The sequence below is a fragment of the Dipodomys merriami genome, unplaced genomic scaffold (assembly GCF_024711535.1).
Source record: "Dipodomys merriami isolate MVZ:Mamm:240054 unplaced genomic scaffold, mDipMer1.0.p SCAF_63, whole genome shotgun sequence".
Classification (NCBI taxonomy): domain Eukaryota; kingdom Metazoa; phylum Chordata; class Mammalia; order Rodentia; family Heteromyidae; genus Dipodomys; species Dipodomys merriami.
This window is the reverse complement of record NW_027206213.1, coordinates 4,961,300-4,988,953: the sequence shown is the minus strand read 5'-3', so window position 1 is coordinate 4,988,953 and position 27,654 is coordinate 4,961,300. Positions and strand designations below refer to the sequence as shown.

The 27,654-nt window shown below is 36.6% G+C and overlaps 1 protein-coding gene across 5 annotated transcripts in view; it reads left to right on the top strand.

Annotated features, from left to right (window-relative positions):
• The window catches only part of Aftph (aftiphilin), a 69,574-nt gene extending 44,683 nt beyond the window's left edge, over nucleotides 1–24,891 (top strand). For 3 of the 5 annotated variants that reach the window (XM_070004527.1, XM_070004526.1, XM_070004528.1), the window contains 8 exons: nucleotides 1,073–1,224; nucleotides 3,321–3,447; nucleotides 4,559–4,615; nucleotides 6,488–6,610; nucleotides 11,416–11,476; nucleotides 13,013–13,096; nucleotides 17,552–17,675; nucleotides 23,771–24,891. In XM_070004527.1, the coding sequence (XP_069860628.1) occupies nucleotides 1,073–1,224; nucleotides 3,321–3,447; nucleotides 4,559–4,615; nucleotides 6,488–6,610; nucleotides 11,416–11,476; nucleotides 13,013–13,096; nucleotides 17,552–17,675; nucleotides 23,771–23,915 (873 nt within the window). In that variant the 3' untranslated portion in view covers nucleotides 23,916–24,891. Of the gene's footprint in view, nucleotides 1–1,072; nucleotides 1,225–3,320; nucleotides 3,448–4,558; nucleotides 4,616–6,487; nucleotides 6,611–11,415; nucleotides 11,477–13,012; nucleotides 13,097–17,551; nucleotides 17,676–23,770 lie in introns of those variants that run through there. The other 2 variants (XM_070004529.1, XM_070004530.1) reach the window with 2 other exon arrangements.
• The last annotated feature ends 2,763 nt before the right edge of the window (nucleotides 24,892–27,654 follow it).

The window sequence follows — 27,654 nt, the reverse complement described above, 5'->3', positions numbered from 1 at the left end:
AAATATATTAATACTGTGGTGGTATGGAATGTTTCTTCTGCACTGGGTATCAGTTCAATTGTACATTTAATCTTCCAACAGACTTTAACTTATTAACAATTTGTATTCCTAGCTATTATTTAACTAGTACATTGGGCTGTGTTCAAGAATATTGCATATGTATCTGAAATACAGTTCAGAAAATGGAAAAAAATGTTTCTTTAGGTTGCACATAAACAGTAAACTTGGTGATACAAAAAAAAGTTATAAAACAAGTTTAAAGTAATAAAGTACTCCAAAATGAGTTTTTTTTCTCTATGAAAATACTCTAGGGAATGTGTCTGAAGGCTTTTCTTAGAGGAAAGGTTTCTATTTTAAAATACACATACACATGTAACAAAGAAAAGTACAGAAGGTAATGAAGATTGCCAAAATGATAAATTACCTACTGAATTTCTTATCAGTAAAAAAAAAAAAAAAGATATATTCTTTCCTACTCTGATTTTACACTATTAGCAACTGAGATATTTCAAAAAGGATCTTACAATTCAAGTGTTTATCTTCAAGGAAAAGTTCTAATCAGCTATGATACCATCCAATCTCACCATTCCTCTATCTCTAGATTTACTCTAATACATGAGTAGTAGAATATGAATACTGTCTGGGTTTTTTTGTTTGATTTTTTACTTAGTATTGGGAAGATTATTCAAACATTGAAGTTACTTTCTGACTATATAATACAGTAGTAATTTCATTTTGAAGAAGTAAGATAATGTGTGTAAAGTACCAGATAGGATTTCTTGGAATGCAGCTACCTCTATTTGTTCCCTATTCTATTTGCACCATTTTTAAAAAAGCATTCAGTGAGGAGTTACAGTCCTTTTATTTAGTTTTTTTTATTCCTGAGGGGAGGTTTCCCTCACTGTCTTACTGTAGTGGATATAGTGTGTGTGTGTGTGTGTGTGTGTGTGTGTGTGTGTGTGTGTGTGTGTGTGTGTGTGTGTGTGTGTGTGTGTGTGTGTTCATGATAAAATTATCACATGATTAAAACTAGAGAAATGAAAATAAACTTTTGTGTGGTGTTTTGATGCAGTCAGCTTTGTTAAACCGTCTGGAGCGAATTTTCGAAGCATGTTTTCCTTCCATGTCTGTCCCTGATGCTGAAGAGGAAGTTATTTCCCTGAAGCACTTGCTGGAAACAAGTACCTTGCCAGTAAAAACAAGAGAGGCCTTAGCTGAAAGTGGGTGAGTAGTAGTTCTAGGATAACATGTGGTTATGTTAATTTCAATTGTTCTAATTTAGAAGGTTACCATGCAGCATTAAAGTTCTAACTCATTACTGTGTTGAAGTTTAATCCTGTTACACTGTAAGACAATGAAAAAACTCCTTTGCCTTTGAGGTTGCTTTGTTTATTTATTACAATATGGGGTTTGTACTCAGGATTTTGTGTTCTAAGCACAAACTTTACGACTTAAACCACACCTCTCAGCCCTTGAACTGTTTCTTTTGATGTTGCTAAATCAGTGTTCTACTCAATGTTACATATTTTGACTTCCAAGTATTATAAATGTGGGGTTTTTGCTACAGGGCCTCACTGGTATCTAAAACTGGTCTCTTTTGTAATCCTCCTACTTTAGCCACCCAAATACAAGGATTACAGGCATGTATCTTTATTACTGACTTAAATGAGAATTAGGTTTTACCTGTACTAGTTCTTTTCATCTTTCCAGTATATTTGCATCCTCATTTTTTGTTGATTTTTCTTAGTTTTTCCTTATTGTAATCATATAACTACTGCTCATATTGTTCACTAACTCCTTGTTTGCTTTATAAAACTTTTCCTGGACTTGACATAGGTTGATCATTCTTAATCCAAAACCTGAAATCCAAAACTTTCTGAGGAAATAATGTGACTAAACAATAATACATACCATAAAATAGAAAATATAAAATACTAATAATAGGAGCCAAATAATAGAAACAAGTTACCAAGAACTATGGCGCTTATAGCTAAAATACTTATGGTGCATCAACCCAATACCACACAGGTATTGAAGTGGTCATGGTAAGTTGAATACTATTGAAATAGATTATTTGTAACTGTGAAAATAGAACAATGAAACCTGTTGAAATTATTTGGGGACGGGTACTAGGGAAAATGGTGTGTGAAATTGATTGGAATACATTGTGATAAACATATGGAAAAGTAACAATGAAAAATTTGCCTATATAACAAATGTAAACTAAAAGTAGTAGTAGTAGTAGTAGTAATAGTAGTAGTCATGGTAGACTCCTAATCCATAGCAGATATGTTGCAAGATCTTCGTATTTTGGATAGTACTAAGTCCTGTTGTGTTTTTGTTGTGGGGAGGGGGTGATGGGTTTTGGGTTGTTTTTCTTTTTTCTTTTTTCCTTTTTTACTATTTATCAAACCTATGATAAAACTCCAGTTTATAAATCAAGCATGCTAAGAGATTTTAACCAATAACTAGTAAAACTAATGTAACAGTTGTAGGTTGTATGATTGCTCTCTCTCAAAATACTGAATGGTTCTCACCATCTGTAGTGATGTTAGATGATACAGTGCCTGTGTGATAGCATGGCATGAGGGAAATGGCCAGAACAAGCATCCATTACAACTTAGGAATTATTACTAGAATTTCTCTTTTAGTAGTTTCAGACCATAGTTGGCCAGAGGCAAGGGAAACTATATGCAAAGTCAGTCTACAGATTGGCATATGTAGACTAGGAAATGCTTGAAGCTTAGAACCTGAAAAAGAGTGTAAGATTAGATACATACTTTAATATATACTTTATGTGTATATTATATATACATGCATATATATGTGTGTGTATATCTATCTTTATATATATATATATATATATATATATATATATATATATATATATACACACACACACACACACATACATAAAATCATAGTTATTCAGGAAGCTAAGATCTGAGGATTGAGGTTCAGAGCCAGCCTGGCCGGACATATGAGACTCTTATCTCTATTTAACCAGCAAAAAGGTAGAAATGGAGGTATTGCTCAAGGGTAGAGCTTCAGCCTTGAATGAAAAAGCTATCCTCTAGAGATATGAGGCCATACGTTGAAGTTCCAGTACCAGCACCAAAAAAAAAAAAAAAAAAAAATCAACACAGATAATGAGCTTTTGTTATTTCAAATGAGCTTAGCCTTTCTAATGACTGTTGTCTCTTGATAAGTTGTACACTTACATTAGACCCAAGATTAATTGGCATGTATATGTCCTATTCATATTGAAATTAGAATTCATAGTGAAAGCTCTTGAGTAACCTTCATCCTGGTCTTTTCAGAGAACTGCTGGATGTTTGGACGGAGCTACAGGATATCCATGATGCACATGGCTTGAAATACCAGTGGGGTGGCTCCCACAGCAACAAGAAGCTTTTGTGTTCCTTGGGAATAGATACGCGAAACATTGTGAGTTTGTTAGTACATTTAATCAACGTATATATGTTTAAATTTTGTTAATTTCTGTTCATGCTATGATGATCTAGTTCTCCAGAAAATGTAATATTAGCTAAAATGTTCATTTAGTTTAAATATGTTGATGTCTAAACAGAAATCTACTTAAATGTTTCTCTAAGTAATGTTTCTTTTTTTTTTTTTTTTAAAGATAGTTAGTTATAAGTTGGGCACCAGGGGCTCATGCCTGTAATGTTAGCTACTTAGGAGGCTGAGGTTTAAGGATTATGGTGTAAAGCCAGTATAAGCAGGAAAGTCCATGAGATAGTTATATCCAATTAATCATCAAAAATCTGAGCCAGGCACCAGTGGCTCACGCCTGTAATCCTAGCTAATCAGGAAACTGAGATCTGAGGATCAAAGTTCAAAGCCAGCCTAGGCAAGAAAGTCCATGAGACTCTTACCTACAATTAACCAAAAGTGGTGCTGTAGCTCAAGTGGTAGAGTGCTCACCCTGAGGTGAAGAACTGAGGGACAGTGCTCCGGCCCAGAGTTCAAGCCCCACAACCAACCAAAATAGTCATCAAAAATCTGGAAGTGAGTCAGGCACCTGTGGCTCACACTTGTAATCCTAGCTACTCAGGAGGCTGAGATCTGAGGATTGTAGTTCAAAGCCAGTCCGGGCAGGAAAGTCCCTAAGACTCTTTATCTCCAATAAACCACCAGAAACCTGGAAGTGGTGCTATGGCTCGAGTGGTAGAGTGCTCACCCTGAGCTAAAGAGCTGAGGGATAGCACCCAGACCCAGAGTTCAAGCCCCATGGCCAGTAAAAAAAAAAAAAAAAAAAGGTCTGGAAGTAGAAATATGGCCCAAGTGGTAGAACACTAGCCTTGAGAAAAAAAAGTCAGGGACAGTGTCCAGGTCCTAAATTCAGCCCCCAGGACTAGCACAAAAACAAAAAGGTAGTCGTTTTAGCCCCTTTTATAAGAGGAAAAATTTTAAAGCACATAACTCCATATGAGAAGTTTAAAATATTTATTAGTCATAGTGTAATAAATAATACAAAATACATTATATGACAGATCATTCTGTAAATACTTGTTCTTTCTCTCCAACACATGTGTAGCTCTTCACGGGCAATAAGAAGCAGCCAGTAATAGTGCCCATGTATGCAGCAGGATTGGTGAGTATACAAGTGTCTAAATACAATGTATTTATCATTTTTCCTGTAAAATCATCTTGTATAATATGAAATGGAAATATATTTTAAAAGGGTAGTCAGTGTTGTAATTTGAAGGATATATTTTATGTATAATTTGCTTTTTGATCTCATAAATCTAAATATTAATCTCAGGACATTTTTATACCTATTAAGTATAGATACTGTATTTTATATTCAAAATTATTTTTATCTTGATAATGTTGGCACTTACAACTCTTTCTAAAAACACATTTTTGAAGGACTCATTCTTTTCTAAACTTCTCAAAAAAGATTCTGAAGGCTGGGTGATGGTGGCTCATGCCTATAATCCTAACTACTCAGGAGGTGGTTCAAAGCCACCTCAGGCAGGAAAGTCTGAGACTTTTATCTCAGATTAGTCACAGAAAAAGCCAGAAGTAGTTCTGCGTTTGAAGTGGTAGGGCAAAGGAGCTCAGGGGCAACACCCAAGCCCAGAGTTTGAGCCCTGGTACAGGCAAAAAAAAAAAAGAAAGAAAGAAAGAAAAAAAGAAATGGAAGTATCAGATTCTCTAAAAACACTTTTTTTAGTACACGTATTAAATAGTATAATATTGAAGATGCAGATGTATAAAAGCTTGGAAATGCCAAATTATAGTAAATGAAAATGATCCAGGATTCATAATTAATGCTTTGTTTTTCCATTAATAATTTAAATGAGTTAATTTTTTTATATATGCCCATCCTGGAAAGCTAAGACGTTTTCATTCTGTTCTTTATCAAGACTTGGTTATATTTTAAAGTTTGATGTTTATGTGTCTTCATGTTTCATTAAGTTGTTTGTTGGAAAATAAAAAATTTAATTATACCTAAATTTTTCTCTTGGTGCATCTTATACATGAGATGTTCAGTAATCTTTTCATTTCTTCTAGAGAAATAATAGTACTCAAAATGATCATTTAATTCTTGGTTCTCAGGCTTTTTTTTTTCTTTTTTCTAGTTTATACAGTACTGTGATTTGAACTCTGGAAGTATGTGCTTACTAGACTGATTAGGCTCTACCACTCAAACCTTGCCTTCAGCAGATTTCTGGATACTACCCCTAGACCATATTCAGGATGGTTGGGGTAGAGCTTGAAAGTTTACACATCTGACAACTTCTTGGGTACTGCAGAGATTCTGATAGGGGATCACAATTTAAGAGCCTTGGGTATAAGTGTTCATTCAAATTAGGAATCTTTTGTTCAGGCACCTGTGGCTCATGCCTGTAATCCTAGCTACTCAGGAGGCTGAGACCTGGAGGATCACAATTGATTCAGAGCCAACCTGAGCAGAAAGGTCTGTAAGACTCCATCTCCAGTTAACTAGCAAAATGCTGAACTGGAGACCTGACTCAGTAGGGATTGCTAGCCGTGAGCTAGAAAGCTGAGTTGAAACCCTAGTACTGCCAAATACAAATAATAAAAATTTTAAAAGATTTGAAATTTTAGCTGACATTAGTAATTACTGGTGTATTTTCTCCTTGATAAGGAACTGAAGGTCTGGCTCAAGTGATAGAGTACCTGCCTACCAAGCACAAAGCTCTGATTTTAAACCCTAGTACTACAAAAAAAAAAAAAAAAGTAAATAAATAAAAAATTAAATACTTTGGATTCTAAAGACATTGTGGAACAGATGATTTTCTGATGCCAGTACAAGCATTTGAACTCAGGTCCTCACACTCTTTGTGAAACAGATTCTCTGTAAACAACATATAAGAATAGTTCCTTTTTGTCTTTAGTACTTTGCAAATGATTTTTTTTTCTTCTAGATTATCTTTTTATAAAGTTTATGGGTTGACTCCCCTCCTTCAAGTAATGACTAATATACCTTTTTCAGGGTATGTTAGAGCCCACCAAGGAACCATTGAAACCACTGTCAGCTGCAGAAAAAATTGCTTCCATTGGTCAGACAACCACCATGACACCAGAGATGAACACGTGTCCATCTGATCAGTTCCAGGTAAAAATACTTACATTTCCATAGATATGTTGGTGCATGTATGAACATGTCTGCACATACTACTTTACTGTCCTTAATATTTAGCCTTTAGTTTTACATTTCTAAATTTTAATTTATAATGGGACATGATTTTGATTGTTCATCAACATCTCTTAGAATGTAGTAGACAAATTATCTGTAATTTTCAAAAACAAAGGTAGAATTTGCGAACAGGATAATGGTGATTAAATCCTTAAACCAGTCCAGGCCTTCGATCTTCAAGAGTTTCAAGTAGGTATCTTTAAAGTTTGAACATTATGTGATCTTAATTAGAAAAATCTGTAAGTACACACTGCATTTATACCAGCCTTTCATGACTCTTGTGGTTTTTCCTGAAATTCTATGAAGTTTTATAAATCAACAAAAGCTGTCTTACCTTTATCCTTTGCCTTGTTTAGCCCACTATGTTTACTATTCAGTTCTCACTTGTTTTTGTGCTTGCACCAGAATATGAACTCGTGTCTTTGAGCTCTTACTCAGCATTTTTTGCTCATCTGGTGCTCTACTACTTGAACCACACCTCCAGTCCAGCATTTTTCTGGTTAACTGAAGATGGAGTCTCCCAGACTTTTCTGCCCTGGCTGGCTTCAAAGCTCAGTCCTCCAGATCTTCAGAATAGCTAGGATTACAGGCATGAGCCATCAGCACCTGGTTCTCTCACTTTTTATCTGGGGAAAAATGGACTAATTTTTTTTTTTTTTGCTTACTTTTAGGGGGTAAATATTTTGAAGTGAAAATTACCATTTCCAAAATATGTTCTTCAATTATATCTGACATTTGAACAGCTTTTCTCCTAAAATATGTTCTGTTGCACACAAATCCCCAGGAATCACTACAGTAAGCTTCTAGGGTAAAATCTGGAAATATATCATGTCTTCATAATTACACTTGGAAATGCATATCACATTTCTCAAACTTACAGGTCACACAATCCTTTTAGCAGGGGAGTGGGGAATCCTAACCCCTGCAGAATTAATGTTTTGAAAACATACTATAGAAAAGATGTAAAATGCAGGTCATACCCTGTGGTTTATTCTTGAAGTCAGATTATTTCTGGTACAGAATTAGTGGGCAAGGGGCCTGGATTTTTTGGTGATTGAGCAGCAAAAAATATGGTTTGGACAAAACAACTCAGTAGGTAGAACCTGTCCTCGGTTACCTTCCTTATCCTGCCTTCTGCTGTCAACTTCTCTCACAGGCCTGCCTTATCCAGGTAGATTCCAAAAGTATCGCTCCCACAGTGCATTTCTATTTCTCCCTTGATCAACATTCTTATTCCTACAATGTTATTTATTAGGAAAGTAAGTACTTAGTACATTTATTGAAAATGGAGCTTTCATAATATACTTATTGTTTTGCTTGCTTCCTTAACTCTAGTTTTAGGCATGCTGTATATAATTTTCATTTTCATTTTTGGCCATGCAGTAATACTGTTCAGTGCTGTTATTTTTCAAATGAAATAGTCATGGCCTATACAGTTAGAAGCTGAACAAATTGTGTCAGGAAAGACTTAGTACCTCATTTTTCTCCCTCTTCCCCCCTATAAAACATGTATTCTTAAACAGTGACTATCAAACTTAGCACAGTTGTTATAATTTCCATGATGACTACATACTTTTGGGGTCTGCCTATTCTATCCTAGTATGGCTACGCAATGACTTGGCTTTGGTTTTTGTTTTTTTTTTTAATCACCAATTTGGGGTGGATTTGTCAATCTTGTGATCATTGCATCTCTTACTAGGAAATTTGAAGACTTATTAGCCAGGCATGGTGATGCATGCTTATAATTTCAGTACTTAGAACGCTAAAGGCAGACTGAACTGTATAGCAAGATCCTGTCTAGGTAAATAAGTAATTAAAAGCTTACTAATAACTTAATGGGCTGAACATCATGACACATATTGCAGTCCTAGAACTCAGGAGGCGGAGGCAAGGAGGCTTGGAGGCCAGCCTGGACTATATATAGCAAGACCCTGTTTCCAAAACAATTGATATTTTTTTCTAAGCTACTGCTACCTGGTAAGATAGCTCAAGTATAACAATAGCTCCTGTAATAAATAGCAGTGATATCTGTTGTTTATTTTATCTACTGAATTTCAAAAGCATACTATTACTCATGATGCCATTATTGATTCCCCTGCCAGTGCAATTAATACTTAACCACACTATTAACTGCAGTAGAGTTAACCTTGGCTAGAGTTATCCACCTAGTCACTATAAGCAGCTTCAACTTCCTTCCTTGAGCCACTTGATGGGACTATTTTAGTTGTGAATCAGGATTTTAATACTGGAAAAAAAAAACATGATTATCTGATACCATTCCTTGTTTTTTCAATAAGCAAACATATTTGGAAAGGCTATATGATTACTCAAAATCATCAGTGGCATCTAGGCCTAGAAACCAAATCTCCCTTCTCCAGTTTACCTGTTCTACTTTATGTTATGACTTTGTTTCCTTAGTGCTTTTGGTCTCTGTAGCAGTAATTATTCATAGTACATTGCTTAAAGCCATTGCCTGCTTAAAGCCATTGGCTTACTTCTTGTGAAATGTCATTAGGTTTTTATGTTTTGCTTAGGTCTTTTGTTTTCCATCTTCCTAACTTACCCAAAAGTGAAATAAGTTGAATTTAGTTAATCTTCTGCTTAAGCTGGAGATTAACTATGATTTCTCTAGCATTATTTTTAACCTACTTGAAATAATTATAGATTCACAGGAAGTTACAAAGATAGTACAGAGATAGCCAGTGTCCTTTCACCAGTGTCTCCCGTGGTTATATCTTACATAATTATAGTGTAACATTAAAAACCAGGAAAAAATATTGGCATAATATGTGTATGTATTTCTATATCACTGTCACATGGGTAGTTTCATCTAAATTTGAGCAGTCAACAGCTGAGCAGTCTTCCATCTCTATCATGAAGAATTGTAATAGTTGATACTCCCCTCTCCCCTACTAGCTTAACCTCTGTACCCTTAATGTTAATGTTATACTTCCTGTATACATTCCTCAACCTCCAGGCATTTCTACTAAAGGTCAGTTTGATGTGTACAAAATGTTTCTATCATTGGTAACCCAGGTATCAAAATGGTATTAATATAGGACAAGATGCTCCTGTCCCACAGAAAAGTTTCTTTACCAAAAAAAAAAAAAAAAAAAAAAAGTATAGATTTTTCATAATGCCTAATTTTTTTAAAAAAGCATAGTGGTAAGTAGTATCATTCAATAAAAAGGCAACTGAGGATTCTATTAATATGCAAGTTAACTGCCTTCAAAGCAAGAAAGACCAATAAAAATACCAATTTTTCCTCTTTTTTTTTTTTTTTTTTTTTTTTGGTCAGTCATTGGGCTTGAACTCTGGGCCTGGGTGCTGTCCCTGAGCTCTTCAGCTCAAGGCAAGTACTCTACCACTTGAGCCACAGCACCACTTCCAGTTTTCTGGTGGTTTATTGGAGATAAGAGTTTCATGGACTTTTCCTGCTCAGGCTGGCTTTGAACCATGATCCTCAGATCTCAGCCTCCTAAGTAGCTAGGATTACAGGCGTGAGCCATCGGCACCTGGAAAATGTGACTGCTAATTTTTAAAATGTTTTCAAACTGCCTTCCATTTTATATTTAACCTTGTTTATCTTGGTATGTTTAGCAAACCTAGGTTAAATTAGTTTTGATAATTCTTTTTCATTATCTTAAAAATTCTTGGGTGATACTATACACCTATAATCTCAGTACTTGGGAAACAAATGGTTTGTGAGTTCAAGTCCAGCCTGGGCTACATGGCAAGAATATGCCTCAGAAAAAAAAAAATCTGATATCTGATTAAATAATTTCTAAGTCAGAGAACTTGATGAAATAAACATCTGGCAAAGTATTGTACACTCACCATCTCAGCACTTAGCAGGCTGAGGCAAGAAGATAACAAGTTTGAGACTACCCTAGAACATAGTGAGACTCTCTCCAAAAAAGGTAAAAGAATAATGAATTAAATTTCTGAAATCAACATTTAAAAAAAATGTAGGCTCCATTTATATAGGCCCATAATTTCTTTTGAAATCAGAAAGTTGTTCCAGGTACCAATGGCTTATGCTTATAATCCTAGTTACTCAGGAAGCTGAGGACAGACCATTGTGGTTCAAAGGCAGTCCAAAAGATTCTAGCTCCAATTAACCGACAGAGAGTTCGGCTGGAAGTGTGGCTCAAATGGGGGGGCGGGGGGGAGCGCGGGGAAAGATTGGAAAGTTGTAAAGAACTAGAGACCTTGGACTTTGACCCTTGTCATTTTATATGTAGGAGAGGAATTAAATTAATTATACAAGATTATACAATTAATTACTTAGTAACACTAACAATTCAGCTTACTTCCAGTTTGATACTTAATGGCATTATATTTATGTTAAGAAATTTTAAATGACTAGTCCTTTAAAATAAATTTAATCACTAATTTTTAAAATACTTTTCTTGTAATCAACCTAATAGTTTAAATTGTGATTTGTGAATACATTGAAATTGTGACATAGAATAAGTCCATAAATTTGTTTGAAAATGTAATATAGTTCCACTTCTCAGATGAACTGTTCATAAATTTTGCAGTTTTAGTTTGTGGTAATACTTGCAAGTAACCTGAAGTTTTAAGTTCTCCCAATTTTGTCTGTAGGTACTTCCTTGCCTAATATTAGGTCTTGCTATAATAGTTTTTTTGTTTGTTTTTTAAGGATTCTTTGTTGTTACACCTGTACTGATTAATTTTGATTTTTTGGTTTTCAACTCTAGGAGTCTCTACCCCCCGTCCAGTTTGACTGGAGTAGCAGCGGCCTTACTAACCCTTTAGATGGTACGTCTCTCCCTAGAGCCTCTAGCACCAGAGCTAGAGCTAAGAAAGCTACAAAGTTCAGACAAACTTCTCTCTGCTGATTTCCCTTTTTGTTTGAACATAACTTCTTATTCTGATCTCTTTGGAAATTCAGGCTTTCTTTCTGAATAGTAACTGTTGCTATTATCAACAGTGTCAATGTCCAAATATAATATTAGCAAAGTAAAGTTTTAATTTCTTTATCTTAAAGCAGAAATAAGCCTGTTTTTTTCTCAATATCTAGATAGTTTAAATGATATTTTAGCTAGAACAAGTTTGTGTCAATTTTTTTCTGTAGTTTTACTTTATGGTGTTTTAGGGGATTTTGTTTTGTTTTGTTGTGGATGCAAAGTCTTGTGGCTACAGGCTGCTTCAAAGCACAATTATTTAACCAAAAACATTGTGCAGACAAATCCATATTTGACTCAAAGTAGTTTTCAGACTTAATAATATTTTATAGAGCACTTACATGCAAATGGAAACTGAATGGTTTTCTTGATCCCTTTTTAAAACTTATCTCCAGATTCTAGTAAGGCAGTTCCAGAGATCACTGATGTTGCTTGTGGCTTTAATTGAAAATTCTGAAAAAGGAGTAACTTGTTCTAGTAATACGGGGTCTTTAACACACAATGCTAGTTGCTACTGGTTACACCATGAGTTTCCAGTGGACCCTGAGATATAGTTACTTCTACTCCTGTGCTACTTAAATTATTTAGTCATTGTCTAGAATACCTGTCATCATCATCTCAGTGGCAATTATCATTACCATTGTCTAAAACACTGAGTTTTGTCTTATAGCTGGGGTCCTAGGATATCTGGAAAGCATCCAATTGAATAACATAGCGCTGAAGGAAAGCCTGGATGCACCTTTTGATGTTGTCTGGTGTCTTCAGTCAAATCATAGTGCTTTTTATTAACAACCAACTTCTTTAAAACTGTATACTATTTCTGGTTACTGTTGCAGAGTTAAAGGGGAACAGTACAGCTTGTGCATCAGGGTAGGGCAGTTATGGCACTCCTTATGTTATAAAAATAAAACTAAGTTGATGTATTGGTGCATGTCCTAAAACTGACAGCTGTGTTGTTGCTTTTAATCATTAATTAGGAACCAACATTACTAACATGAAAGATTTATTTGGGCATGTACAGTGATCTAATGTTGGGTTGAGATTAAAGTATTGTTTCCCTTTAACGGGTACGCTTTCCCCGTGGTCTTTCTGGTATGGCTTTCAGTTTTGAGAGAACTGAACTAACCAAAACTTTTCTGAGTGTTATATTCTTTACATTGTACATGAGAAAATGTACATTGAATTAAATTGTTACTTTAGAAATGTCCTTAGTGGTGAAAAACTAATACTGTACACATTGTTTTAATGTTGATTTTTTTAAGATGTGTAATGATTACTAATTATAACCTGCATGTTCAAGTGTGTGTCTTACCCCTTTTTACACATAACCCCTCCTCCCTTGGCTTCCCTTCTGTGTGGCTGCCTACCAACACGGTCACTGAATTTCAAGCTAGTGGAGGTTCCACTCTTCTGAACCTTGATTTCTTTGGGCCCGTGGATGACAGTAGCTCTAGCAGCAGCACCACAATCCCAGGTCAGCAGAGTGTTAAAACCACAATTCTAATTGATTTACTAAAAGCATGACCACAACACGACTTTCCTATAAACAAGGAAACAAGTAGATTGGATATTCTATGTCTTTTTAATACTTTTTCATTTACCTGTTCTTTTCTAGTATCTGACCACAACAAATAACTTTGGTAAAATACATCTTTTTAAAAAAACCTTCTCAGTGTAGTACTCAAAGCTGACAGTAGTTTCTAGTATTATACAGACCTGATATCATAAAAAGTTAGGGCAAGTTTTTTTCACCCCTTCAGAATAGAAAATTACTTTTACATGCTTCTTTTTAAGGCATAGTCTCTAAAAACCATTAGGAAAAGGACAAGATTAGAAATATAAGAATATTTTAGTAGTCGGCCATGGTGTCTCACAGTGTAATCCTACCTACTCAGGAAGCTAAAGTCTGAGGATCAGGTTCAAAAGCCAGCCTCGGCAGGAAATTCCATGAGACTGATCTCCAATTGACTACCAAAAAAAGCTGGAAGTGGATCTGGCTCAAGTGGTAAAGTGCTAGACATGAGTAGAAAAGCTCAAGGACAGTGCCCAGGACCTGAGTTCAAGCCCCAAGACCAAAACAACAATGACAAAAAGTAGTATACAACAAAGATTTTACATAGTACCTATAATGATAGAAGCTTTACAGATTCTAGTATTTTGTTTATTAGTGCTGCTAAATACATAATTAGGTTCCAGAATGTTGAAGTCTAGCACATAATTTATATAATACAGAAATACTATTTTTATGTAGAAAATACACTACTGGTTTCTCATAGAGGAAAATAAAAGTTAACAGAATAGTAGAAAAAATTGCTATAAGTTACTAAAAGATAGAAATTAAAAGTTACTGGAATGCTGTTATACAGAGGCTAAGTTTATTGACCTAAGGACTAATGTACTTTGCCATTTTCTAACTAAATAAAAGATTAAAAGTTATAATGTCATTTTTATGTTACAGTGTATTTGATTTTTTTTTTTTTTTTTTTTTTGTCGGTCGTGGGGCTTGAACTCTGGGCCTGGGAGCTGTCCCTCAGCTCTTCAGCTCAAGGCGAGCGCTCTACCACTTGAGCTACAGCGCCACTTCCGGTTTTCTGGTGGTTTATTGGAGATAGGAGTCTCACAGTCTCTCCTGCCCGGGCTGGCTTTGAACCTCGATCCTCAGATCTCAGCCTCCTGAGTAGCTAGGATTACAGGCGTGAGGCACCAGCGCCCGGCAGTGTATTTGATTTTAATGAGTCCTTATTATCCCAAATGATGATCTGGTAATAATGCCCAGTATTTATCAGCCAACCACTAGGTGCTAAATGAATGCTGGCTACTGAGTGCATAGTGAAGATCCCTCAGTGCCCAACCAGTGGCCAGTTTCACAGCCAGTTTAGTTACTGGGAATTTGTTCTATTCCACTGGATAGACCAGTCACCCACTTCCAACAGTTTAGGAAACATAGTGGAATATGTGGGGAGAATTACAGTCGGCTGTGGGCAAGCTAGGGACCCGGGATGCCCTTCTCAGATCTAGTTAGGAAAGTGTCCTGTGAAGCCCGAGCCCCGGCACTTTTCTAAAGTCTAAGCTCCTCATTCCCTTTTTCTTTGTTTTCAAGATTTTACAAGTATATTTAAAAAACCAGTCTGTCTGCTTCTGATTTCAAGATGATATTTTACTATTTACTTAAATTACTTATTAATTCGATCTTTGGAATGAACTAGAGTTGTATGACATTTTATAATACTTAATGGAATAAAAGGGAGCAGCCAAAAAATTGCCAAAATAAGGGGGAAATTTCCTTTATTAATATATTCCCAAGAATTCTGAAGCTCCCATTTAAAATTTGCTGCTATTTAGTCATAACCTATATTAATTACAGGTTATGAGGCTACATTTTTTCTTTTGGATATCTAAATTTTGACTTAGATTTAATTTTTGCTTACATAAAAACTCATTTTAAAGCCATCCATAGGAACACAAATAATCTGGCAACACAAAGACATTACAGAACTGAGCTGGCAGTCATTCTCAGTGTACACAGCTACACAAAGAGCAAGCAGTTTGAAAAGCGTAGAGCTATAATGAGAGTGGAATTAGCACAGTCAGAATTCAGTCCTCTTTCACTTGGAGCCATTTAAATATTTCTATTAAGTATTTCCATTAATATGCTCTAGCTGCTATATAAATTTGATTATAATAGATTTGCTTTGGCTTTTTATTGCTATTAGGTTTTGTTAAAACTTACCATCAAGCTACAGGTGTCAACACCTGCCTCAGTGACATTTTACCACCTGCTTGCACTTTTTCTGACTTGTTTCTGGGAAAGTCATTTTGTCTTAGCTTGCGGTTAGTTTGTGTGTGATTCTTAGGAGGTTGGCGTAGAACTTGGTTGGCTAGCTTTAATTACGTAATTAAACTATGCCTCATTAAGGTTCTGTGGGAGAAAAAAACTTCATTAAAAAAGTACTCTCCAATTATTAGGGTAAACTAGGTAATTGCTTTGTTTCAGAAGACTTGAACCATATTTGTTATGGTGGATTTTAAGAGTCCTTTGGTTATATTTATTTGTTTAGCAAAAGGAAGATGAGGGAGTGATCTTTTAGGGTTTGTTGTTGTTGTTGTTGTTGCCGCCATATTTTTAATGAGCAACTTTACTACGTGACAGCCAAGTGGCCAGTATCTAGTAAGCCAAACTAAGATTTCCCTTGCACTTTCCTGATGGCAGTCAGAATGCAATTACTTATTCTGCACTATATGATTAGACATCAATTTAATCTTCAATTTCTTGGAGTCTAACCTTTAATAGTAGAGGAGGAAAAATGCCTGGGGTTTGTTGAATCCCTTTATAGACATGATTTTGTACATTTGTGCATTTAAATGCAGTCCGTATACTTACTGTAGAACCAGAGAAGCCATTTAATAAGTACACTTTGAAACTATACCTTAATGAAATATTGAGAACTTGGAAGAGTCAGCTTACATTTTCTATAGCCTTCCTCCCTTGGACTTGATAACTATGGAAGCCGCTTTTGCTTGTTCAATTTCTGTAAACATCTGAGTTCTATGTTTATATATGCCAGTCATCTACAGAGAAAGAAGCCAATTGTGATTTTTTTTTACCTTGAAATATCCTAAAAAGAGGGACTTTGTTAGTGTAAATATGTCTGTTAGATATAATAGGTTTGATTATAATCCAGTCTTGCAGGGTTTTTTTTAAAAAGAAACAAAACCAGCCAGGTACAACCATGCACACCTATAGTCCAGCTACCTGGGAGGCAGGGATGGAAGGGTCATTTGAGCTGAGGAGTTCAAGGCCACCACAGACAATTGAAATGCCCATAACTCCCCTCCTCTCCAAACAAGTAAAAATTGAAGAAGTAGATAGATGGATACATACATACATACATACATACATACATAGACAGACAGACAGATACATAGATAGACAGACAGACATGCAACACTGAGTAAAACATTTTTTTTTACAGTCTACTTTTCTTTATAGTGTACAACTACTGAAGTTTCTACTCTAATTTGGTAGCACCAAGGAGAACAGTATTAAAAACATTTTTATTGGAGTATATTTATTACCCAAAGTTTAGAGTAAGTTAAAATATTTAGCTTTTCTAGTGTTTCTGTAATCATTTAATATAAGCCTATATTACAGTTATAAAAATCATAAATCATTTTTGTGAAGATGGGAGGATTTTTCATTGTAGACTTTTGCATTTCAGTTCTCTAAATTAGGCTCCTTTTGAATTTTAATTAGATATTTGAACTATAGGCTGCTAAATTTAGATATAAGACTATAGAAATATAACCTGGAGGTAAGAATTTTTGTGTTAGAGTAGTGCTTTGATGTCACTGTTTCTGAAACTATTTTTTCCTTCCCACCTCTTACCTGAAAAAGAACAATATGGTCATTTGATGATTTGAATAATAGTTCATGTTTTTAATGTGTTTATAATATATTAAGTTAAACAGTCATGTAAAATAACCAAATCATTAACTATGTTTGAAGTTTATATTAGCTTCTAAGTCTCTTGCTGTAGAAGAAAATAAGGAAGAAAAAATGGCTAGGGAAGGTAGAGGAAGGCTCAAAAGTTAAAAATTGAGAGTTTAAAAATAGAGTTTCTATTTATGAAACACTGACAACAATCCAAAGCTGAGAGTTTTCTATAGAAGGTAGAAATTTTTTAAAATATTTGGGAAGCAGGTACTACATAAATTTAAAGATAAATGTAATTCAAATTACGAGTTTTTAAAAAATAGTAGTTTTATTTTTGTAGTTTAAAAAATAAACACAGTATCACAGTGTTCTACAAATGGGTTGAACTTGTGAGAGGCTCAGATGTTTACAGAACATTGCTGCTGCATCTTAGATTGTGGCTGATTGAGTAACCCAGGCAGTTTGCCATCACTGACTGTCATTTCATACTACAAGGTGTGGATCCAGAGTTGTATGAATTAACAACTTCTAAGCTGGAACTTTCCACCTCAAGCCTCAAAGTGACTGATGCGTTTGCAAGACTCATGTCCACAGTAGAGAAGACAAGCACATCTACCAGGTAAATAAGCAGGTAGTGTTAATTATACCCTAATGTTGAATTCTGAGACCAAAGGCAAAAGGGATGTAAATTGGCAGTGTTTCAGGATATTGTATTAAACTACTTTATATTTTTTAAAAGCCAACAGATGCCTAAGAAAATGTTACCAAATTATGTCTAATGATGAACTTTGTTAAAGCAGAGTTATTTCATAAGTCTGGAAAGGACTGACAGATGTTGTTTGGCTTTTCCTTCCCTTCTCCCAATTCCCTCAACTTTGTAGAAAAAAAAAAAAAGCCACATTGATGAGAAAATAATTCTGATTAAAGTATTGAGATCTAGAAGTCATTGTAGAAACATTTCTCTTTCCTGTCATGATTACTAAGATCATCTTTGGGAACCAAGTTTCATACTCATAGTGTGTGCATCTAGGCTAATTTTTTTTTACTTCCAAGTTAACATAGGATAAATAGCCACTCATATTTCCAGATTTTCACTGATGGAGGTATGAAGTCTTCCTAAACAGGCACTCTTCCTCAGAGCTAAATCCCCAGGCCTCTGTAAAACCCTCCCTTCTCAAGCTTCCTGGAAACCTCTTAGTGATACAGCCTTTAAAGAAGCAGTTAACTCTAGTGATACAGCCTTTAAAGAAGCCGTTAACTATCAGTGTTGGAACCAGAGACAGGGCCTCAAGCATAGGATTCGTGAAACCTTTAATTGATGTAAGTAAGCAATGGAATAACCCATTGATTTGACATGTAAGAATAATAAGCCAGTTCTTAATAGAAAGGCAGTCATAATGAGCCAGGATATCACTTGTAAATACTGATTGGTTGACCTGCCAGTTCTGCATCCATAATTCATCAGCATTTTAAAGAGGAATATTGGGCCACATACTAGTGGCTCATGCCTGTAATACTAGCTACTCAGCAGGCTGAACTCTAAGGATCAAAGTTTGAAGCCAGTCTAGTCAGGAAAGTCTATGAGACTCCATTAACTACCAGAAAGCCAGAAATAGAGCTTTGGCTCCAGTGGTAGAGTACTATCCTTGAGCAAAAGAAGCTCAAGAGCCAGAACCCAAACCCTGAGTTCAAGACCCAAGGTCTGCATAAAAAATAAATGAAGAGTAGTTACATGTTAGTTACCTGTTTAGGAGATTAGTACAGCTTTCTCTTTCATAAACACACCATTCACATGTTAAATTCACATTTATCAATTTTATTGAAAAATCCACCTCCTCTTTTCTGTCTTAAAGCTATATCTTAAATTTAAAACTATATTGTAAGCCATATTTATTAAATCAACAGATATTACTTTCCCCTAGAATAGACGTAGCCTGAAAGCAGGCCCTTTCTGTCCACAGACTCCCTCCATTGCCCCGAGTCATCATGGTGCCACTTGGCACTACCAAAGCCTCCTACTACAGGGACCTCCTTGTAAGCCTAGCTATCATGGGCTTGGTGCAGGCATTTAACTTCTCTTTCTAAATCATTTCTTCAAGGTAACATTCTCTTCCTAATTTCTCATCCACTTCTTCTACATATGTTAACTGAAAGCAAATAAATGCACATGTGTGACTTTAAAGCCAACCTGATATATTCACTGTCAAGCTGTTCCTGGGACAGACCTACTGTTTCCTCACCATTTTCCCCCTTGGAGTCTCAACATTGTTTTAAAGCTCCAGTGCTGAAAAGTACTCCTTGTACCATTAGGAGGAGCTCCAAACCACGTTAACTAGCCTGCTTTCCTGATTTTTAAACTCACCCTTGAAACATACTGTGTGTATAGAGTGTTTCTCAATCCCTATCACTAAGTCTTTCTCATTTTTCTCTTATTCTCAACTAAAACAATGAGCTAAAGCTATCACATGCATCCTGAAGGGGCAATGGTATAGTTGCAGTAAATTATCTCTGGCAATTGTCTAACTTATTAAAGTGCTATGGATCAAAACCCAGTTTGCAGCTGGGTGCTGGTGGCTCACGCCTGTAATCTTAGCTACTCAGAAGGCTGAGATCTGAGGATTGAAGTTCAAAGCCAGCTCGGGCACAAAAGTCCTTGAGGCTCTTATCTCCAATAAACCACTCATAAAACTGGAAGTGGGGCAGTGGCTGAAGTAGTAGAGTGCTAGCCTTGAGCTGAAGAGCTGAGGGACAGTGCCCAGGCCCAGAGTTCAAGCCCCATGACCAAAAAAAAAAAAAAACCAGTTTGTAAATGGTAAGCAGACTCTATCACTTACCTACACTCTTAGCCCCAACTTTATATTTAAAACAAAATAAACTAGGCATGAATATTCCTGCTTATAATCCCAGCTATTCAGGAGCAGAGATCAGGAGGATTACAGTACCAGGCCACCCCAAGCAAAAAGTGAAATCAGTGAACCAGGGCATTTTAGCATACATCTTTATCCTAGCTATTTAAGAGACCATGGATAGAACAAAGTCCAAGGCTGACCCCAGGCAAAAAAATGCAAGGCCAGTCAGGAGATAGTGGCTCATGCTTGTAATCCTTAGCTACTAAGGTAAGGAGGCTGAGATCTAAGGATGGTGATTTAAAGTTAGCCCAGGCAGGAAAGTATATAAGATTCTTTATCTTCAATTAACTACCAAAAAACCAGAAGTGGATCTTTGGCTCAAATGAGTGAGCACTAGTCTTAAGCAAAAAAGCCCAAGCCCTGACTTCAAGCTAAGGACATACACATGCACACATGCACGCACACACATGACTATACATGAAAACTGAAGTAAAACAGCTAAGGATATGGCTGAATGGTAGAGCACCTGCCTAGCAAATGTTATGCTCTGAGTTCAAACTCCAGTGCCCCCCCCCACACACACACACTCACGGAAAAAGAAACTGAAAACATAGTGTGCCAACTTTCAATTTTTTTTAAGGAAAATATGCTGTTTGAAAATAGTGAGAAGTTCAAATATCCTTAAGTCTTAGTATTTAAAGTCCCATGATAACAAACAAATGCAGTGGTAGTATGGTACTATAAATGATACAACTTGTGAGCAGGGAGAAGGGAAAACTGGGAGAGAGCCAAGGAAGGGATAACATTGTCTGAAAGGAAATGTACAGCTGGGTGCTGGTGGCTCACGCCTGTAAGCCTAACTACTCTGGAGGCTGAGATCTGAGGATCACAGTTCAAAGCCAGCCAGGGCAGGAAAGTCTGTGAGACTCTTATTTCTAGTAAAACACCAGAAAACCAGAAGTAGTGCTGTGGCTCAAGTGGTAAAGCACTAGCTAGCCTTGAGCTCAGCTCAAGGAACAGCACCCAGACCCAGAGTTCAAGCCCCACCAACAACAACAAAAAAAAAAAAGAAAAGAAAAAAAGAAATGTACTCATTACCTGACTTATGAAATGGTAACCCTTCTGGACATTACCTTTACAATAATAGTTTTTTTAAGGGAAAAAAAGTCCTACCAATTATATAAGCTTTTCAACTTTACATTCTTACCAACACTTGTTACTGTCTTTCTTTTTGGTGATAGCCATCCTAGTGGATTTGGAATGGTATTTTACTGTCTTTTTTTTATTTGCATTTTCCGGGTGGCTAACAATATTAACCATTTGTGTATCTTCTTTGGAGAAATGTCACTCAGTCCCTTTGCCTGTGTTTAAATTATTTAATTTGAAAGAGTTCCTTATAAATTACCAATACTAGACTTTTATCAGCTATATAATCTGCATATTTTTTCTCCCATTCTGCAGGTTGTATTTTTTTTAGAGCATCCATTAAAACAAAGTTTTCATTTTGATGGAGCCAATTTGTATGTATTTTTTTCTCTTTTGTTGCTTTACTTTAGGTCTAAGCAACCATTGCCTAATTCAGGAAGATTTATACCTACGTCTGATCCATTCTTTATTAATTTTTATACGTTGTGACATAGAGGGCCTGTCTGTCTTTACATGAGTATGTACAGTTGTCCCAGTATTATGGAAAGATCTTGGCATGCTTGTTATGTATGGGGAAATGGATATAGAAACACAGCTTCTTCCTGGCCTTTTAGTTGTGTTCTATTTTATTCTCCCAATAAATTTTATTAATAATATTGTATAAATCTATAATAAAAGGTTTTATTATAGAAATATCATTTCCAAATAGAACTTTGCAGAGTTCTCCAAGAACTATTTCCATACTACCAAGCTAATCAACCTTGCATTAGAAACAATTTCTTTTTTAAATAATATTGTATTGTATTGTAAAGGTGATGTACAAAGAGGTTACATTTCTGTTAAACAGTGCTACCCCTTCCCTTGTTTTCTCCCACTTTCCCACCTCTCCCACCCCCCAGTTGTAAAGTTCATTTCTAACATAGTGTCTTGTGAGTATCACTGTTGCATTGGCTCACCCTTTGTTTTGTTTTTGTTTGTTTGTTTTTGTCAGTCCTGGGTGCTGTCCCTCACCTCTTCAGCTCAAAGCTAGCAATCTACCACTTGAACCACAGCACCACTTCCAGCATTTTTTGCTTATGTGGTGCTGAGGAATCGAACCCAGGGCCTCATGCATGCAAGGAAAGCACACTACCACTGAGCCACCTTCCCAGCCCTGTTATTTGTTTTTTAACCAGTGAGAATAAAGATCAAAATTAGATTCTTACCTATGAAGACTGGCATATGTATCTTATAACTACAAATGCACAAATGTAAATTATGTGAATTTTAAAAGTATAACTTTACATTGCCTCCAGGTAGTGCCTCTAAAATGTAACATTAGTTGTATCGTGCTTTTTTAAAACCTATACTAATTTTTACACACTGTTTCTTTGTGAAAGCCCATTCCAGCTGTACTCCACAAAAGGGGAAATTCATCTAGACAGTCTCATTTGTTATTGTGTCAAATAGGCATTTTTTTTTAATTACAAAAGCAGTAAAGTCATACTGTAAGAAGGTAGAAAATTGAAGTTTTACATTCTTTACATTTAAATCACTGTGACTCCCTTGGTGTGCATTCTTTTCAAGTCTCTTTTCCATGATAAATTCTTACCTATATTTTTTAAACAAAAATCAGATATAATCTATACTGAATTAAACTTGTTTACTCAATGATGTGTATCTGTTGGTTTCATTGAGTTTTCATTTCATAAAAGATTCAGGCTGGATTCATATTTCACTGACACTGTTGTTCCTGTTTTGTACAAACCAATATTCAATCCAGATTTTGTTCCCAGCTGCATGTCCTCAGTTCCTTCTCAGCTAGCTTATATCCTCCATCCCTTTTGTTGTTGTTTTTTATGTTTGGTTTTTGGTTGTGGGGCTTGAACTCAGGGCCTGGGTGCTGTCCCTGAGCTCTTTTTGCTCAACGTTAGTGCTCTACCAGTTTGAGCCACAGCTCCACTTCCAGTTTTCTGGGGGTTAATAGGAGATAGAGAGTCTCATGGACTTTCCTGCCTGGGCTGGCTTGGAACTATGATCCTCAGATCTCAGCCTTCTGAATAGATAGGATTACAGGCATGAACCACCAGTTCCCTGCTTTTTTCTACATACCTCATTTGAGTCACATTTGACTGGCATTTCCTACAGCTCGTCTACCTGGCTTAGCAGGCATTTTGCATATCTGTGTTAGGCCCCAAACTGGTCACTGGGGGTCAGTGTAGTAAAATAGATGTCATTTCAAAGACCATAGGAGGTAAAGATCCTGCCTGTATCCCAGCCAGGCTGAGGGCTCCCTCTCCTGGAGTTTCCCATGGGAATAAAGAAAGCCTGAGGTTAAGATGACTTCCAATACCTTGTGCCACATGTTTTGTGTGGAGGTAATTTTGGTAAGTTTCACAGGAGTAGGGGAAAATCCAATTAGATAGAGTGTTATTAGAACTTTAACGCCATTACACTGCTGTATGCCTGGGCAGATACTTCTAGCCTTAAGCAAAGGTGAGCTGTACATGTGACTGACTGTGTGTATGTGCTAGCCCTAACAAAAATACAAAAGCAGCCCATTTGTTGTTGTTCATAAGAGATTCAGCACGGGGCACAAGAAGCACATACACCAAAGGAAGTACCAGTCTTTGCTTAAGTACCAAAGATTGCTAACTCCCCACCCTGAGAATGGCTTTCTCCCATCCAACCTACAGCAAAGTCCCATTAACACACTTGCCTTTTTTTCATCCGTTCATAGGAAACCAAAAAGAGAAGAACACTTGAGTGAAGAAGCCGTCAAGGTGATTGCCAGCCTTCCTGACCTGACGTTCATGCATGCCAAGGTGTTGATGTTCCCTGCCACCTTAACACCTTCCACAAGCTCCCAAGCACAGGCCGACTGATCACGGGCTGAACTGGACAGTTTCAAATCCTTTTTCTCTCCTCTTTCCCTTCCATACCATCAAAAGCATACCTGCTCTGATTAAAAAAAAAAATTCAACTTCAGCTGATTTGTTGGTAAGCCGCACTAGAAAGGTATACATAGTAATGTATATTTTATTTACATACTGAAGTCCTAAATTTATATTAGAAAAATGTAAATAATCGGGGATGAACATTTTTGAAGATTTATTCTTTTTGTGTTGCTGGGGTGTATACATTTATGTCTTTGTGAAATACACTGGTGGTGTCCTTCTTACAAAACTTTTGAAATAAAAAAAAAATTAAAAAAATTCAGATCTCCACTGTCTGAAATCCCCTTCAGCCTTTTCCAGTTGCTTTGAATGTCCTCTTACTTTTTCATGTCATGTTGGATTACTTTTGCTATCATAAATAAGGTCCAAAGTCCCTGGTTAGTTTTTTTTTTAATTTTGTGTGTGATGGGTTTGTTTCAGATCTGGCTTTGGTTAACATTTTATGGCTCTTTTTTAAATCTTTTCAATCTGGCATATTGCTATTTGACCTTTTGCTAGCTACTTCATCGATGACTCTTTTTGCTATAGGATATGGATCATTGTCAGAACTTGATTGGAGGGGTCAAAGAGATTGTGTCTGTTTTAAATCTGTTTGATTTGAAGAAGGACCAAGTTTTATGAATGTCTTACAATGAAATTTTCTTGTACTGATTTTTGTTCTATTGTACCACTATTTTTTGAGGATTTTGCACAGTGTAAAATGACATAATCATAGATTGCTATGGTTTAGGCTGTATATACAGTGAAAACTATGGGTTTTAAATGTTTGGGGAAATTCCTATGGAAAAAAGAGAGACATGTAGAAGAACCTCTAACAGGGTTAATGCGCATGCCCAAGGTCTTTGAGATTTCAGTGTGTAAATTTCCTTTTAGCTTACACAAAAATAAAATAATTTAAAAGAAATTTGCCTGTTGTCTTTGTATTTTGGTATCTGAGGGAAAATGTAACTAATGTATTTTAACTCCAAAGGAAATCATTTGATAGGACTTGTACTTTTTTGGAATCAGAAAAATTTAGAACTGGTCTTTAAGAATTAGATCAGTGCTTTCAGTAGCTGTTTTTACATGTTTACCAAGAAATCATCAAAGAATTCTCATGATTCATTGTAACATTGTCTTCAGATTATTGGCGGTTAAGTAAGGATTTGTAGTGATTTTTTTTTCCCTTCCAAGGAAGTGTATGCATGAAATTAAGGTGAACAGATTTCTAAAAATAATTTTTAGAATTTTTTTCAGACAAAAGCCCCATCCTAATTTCAAAAGGAACAGGCCATCGCCAATAGCAACTCTCCTCATCCCACACAGGAGTGCCCCAGTGGGCTCTTGCCCCTCTACCCAACAGGCTCCTGGTTGCCAGGGTATACAGCAACAGCAACACTCCTCTGAGTGTAGTGTACACATAGTCTACCATGACATGATGCTTATCCAGACATCTACCATTTCCCAGACTTTTCTCATCCAAGGAAGACATTCTGAATGTCTTCTTCCAAAATGTGGAAGAAGAGAACTTTAGCAAATCTGCTTATTACTATGTTAGTAAAAGCTAGTCTCTGAGCTTGAATTATATTCACTCTAACAAATAAGAACAATACTATCTACTTCATAGAACTGACATATTAAATAAAAGATGTGCACACCCATGAAACTGACATTTGGAAGGTTGAGGCAGGAGGGTCCAAAGTTCAAGGCTAGTCTAGGGTACACAGCCAGAGCTAGTTTATGAACAAATAATAAATGAGAGGAGATGCAAGCAGTCAGAAGTGGTAGATCATAGCTGCAACAGAATCTATGTGAAGTCCCAGGGACTAGAGAAAGAATAACATCAAATAACAATGCAAGAGCTTGTTACTGGAAAACAATCAGGTGGCCCTATTCTAATGACTTACAAAGTATCTCCTCTTAAAACCACCTCTCAGTAATCCAGTCTTGCCTGTTGTATGTCATAATGGTCTTTGCTGTTTTAATTACAACAGACCCTACTATTGGACTGTCCTAGTTAAAGTCACTGTTTCAATAGTGATGACCAAAAATACTGTGCAGCCACCTAGGCTCAAACTGTTACCTCGAACACTCACAGGGGACTTTCTGGTGGGGCCTTGAGCGCCTCCCTTGTATCCTAGGGAGTCAACTATCCATTTCTGGTAATCAGCTGCTCTGGCAGCAGCTACCATGCCTTCTCACAGTCCCACAGGAAAGGAAGAACCTGCAGAGTTGGAGAGGGGAAGATGCCATGGAGCAGGAGTCCCAATTGATCAACCCTCACACTGATGTAGTGGTCAGCTGTGTCCATCCTACTCTAAAATCAGTGCACACACCAGAGGTCTCACCCCATGCTGTGGCCAAATCCAAACAGCCAGCAAGCCATTAACACCCCAGACTAATCCAAAGTGAGGCAGAGGGGGAAACTTGCTGAAGTTTAGAACTTGTCATCTTTTCCTTCTTTCATAGTTTTTGAATCAAGATTAGGCTTAGCGTGGGGAATAAAAATCTAAAATACTGCATTTTGAGTACTAAGAGTCACATTTTAATTTCTCTAGAATTGAGGTGTGTTATAGCAATGGAAGGGTTAACTGGCAATGGATTCTTTTTATTAGTGGTGTATTAAATAATGTTCTTACAACCAGTGATGGAGAGAATGAAAATGGTAGCGAGGGACCCTTCCCTTTTCCCATACCTCTCCCCTTGGCTCCCCCACCCCCACCACTGGCCACCATGGATGAAAGGGTGACAAAGTTCTCTTTTGCACTCGACTTTCCTTGAGGCACACACACTTCCACTCATAGTCTATTAGCCAGAACTTAGTGGTAGTATCATATCTAGCTGATCTGGGAGGCCATCTTCAACTGGATGGATTCTGGTACTAAGGAAATAGAGAACATACCATGGAGGGAACCAGAAATCTGGGACTCAGATCCACTTCTCAGCCCACATAAACCATGCCACTGAGAAAGTTCACATCCAGAGAAATGCATGTCAGAACCATTGTCTCAAGATGCAATGCCCCAGAGTAGATCTAGTGCTTCCTGATGCTTTTCCAAGGAGGAAAAGAACATGTTGAGAACAGGACAGGGTTTTTCAGAGATCTTGATAGAACATTGCTAAGATAATCATGGGTAGAAGTCGAGTTAAGGTAAAAGGAACACCAAGAATTGTGTGTTAGATACAGCTCTGCCATTAGCCAGCCAAAAGATCTAGGCTGTCTCTTGCCTAAAACCTGTTCGATTCTCCAGGTAATGAGGAATGGGAATCTTTAGAATCAAAAATGTAAGGTGGGAGTTGGGGTGGGTGGCTTGAAGTAGAGTGAATAGTTAACATGCACAATATCCTGGGTTCAGTCTCCAGCACCCTAAACCAAAAATCACTAAGGAGGAAAAAGAACCAGAGACTTTGAGGGCTGGAGGATAAGCTGACCAAATGCTTTCCAAACCACTCCCAGGGCAGGGGGTGTCCCTGCAGCACCACACTTGGCACATAAGTGGCAGAACAGCAACTTCAGAAGATTCTGTGTGATAAAGGGATTCCATGGCTACAAAAAATTAAGAGCCAAAGATGATTCCATTCTCATAGTGAGGAAACTGAAGCATAAACAAACCGATTTGCACATTACACATCTATAACCTGAGGCCAGGACTTGCTGGGGCAAGCATTCAACCACTGAGCTACCGCT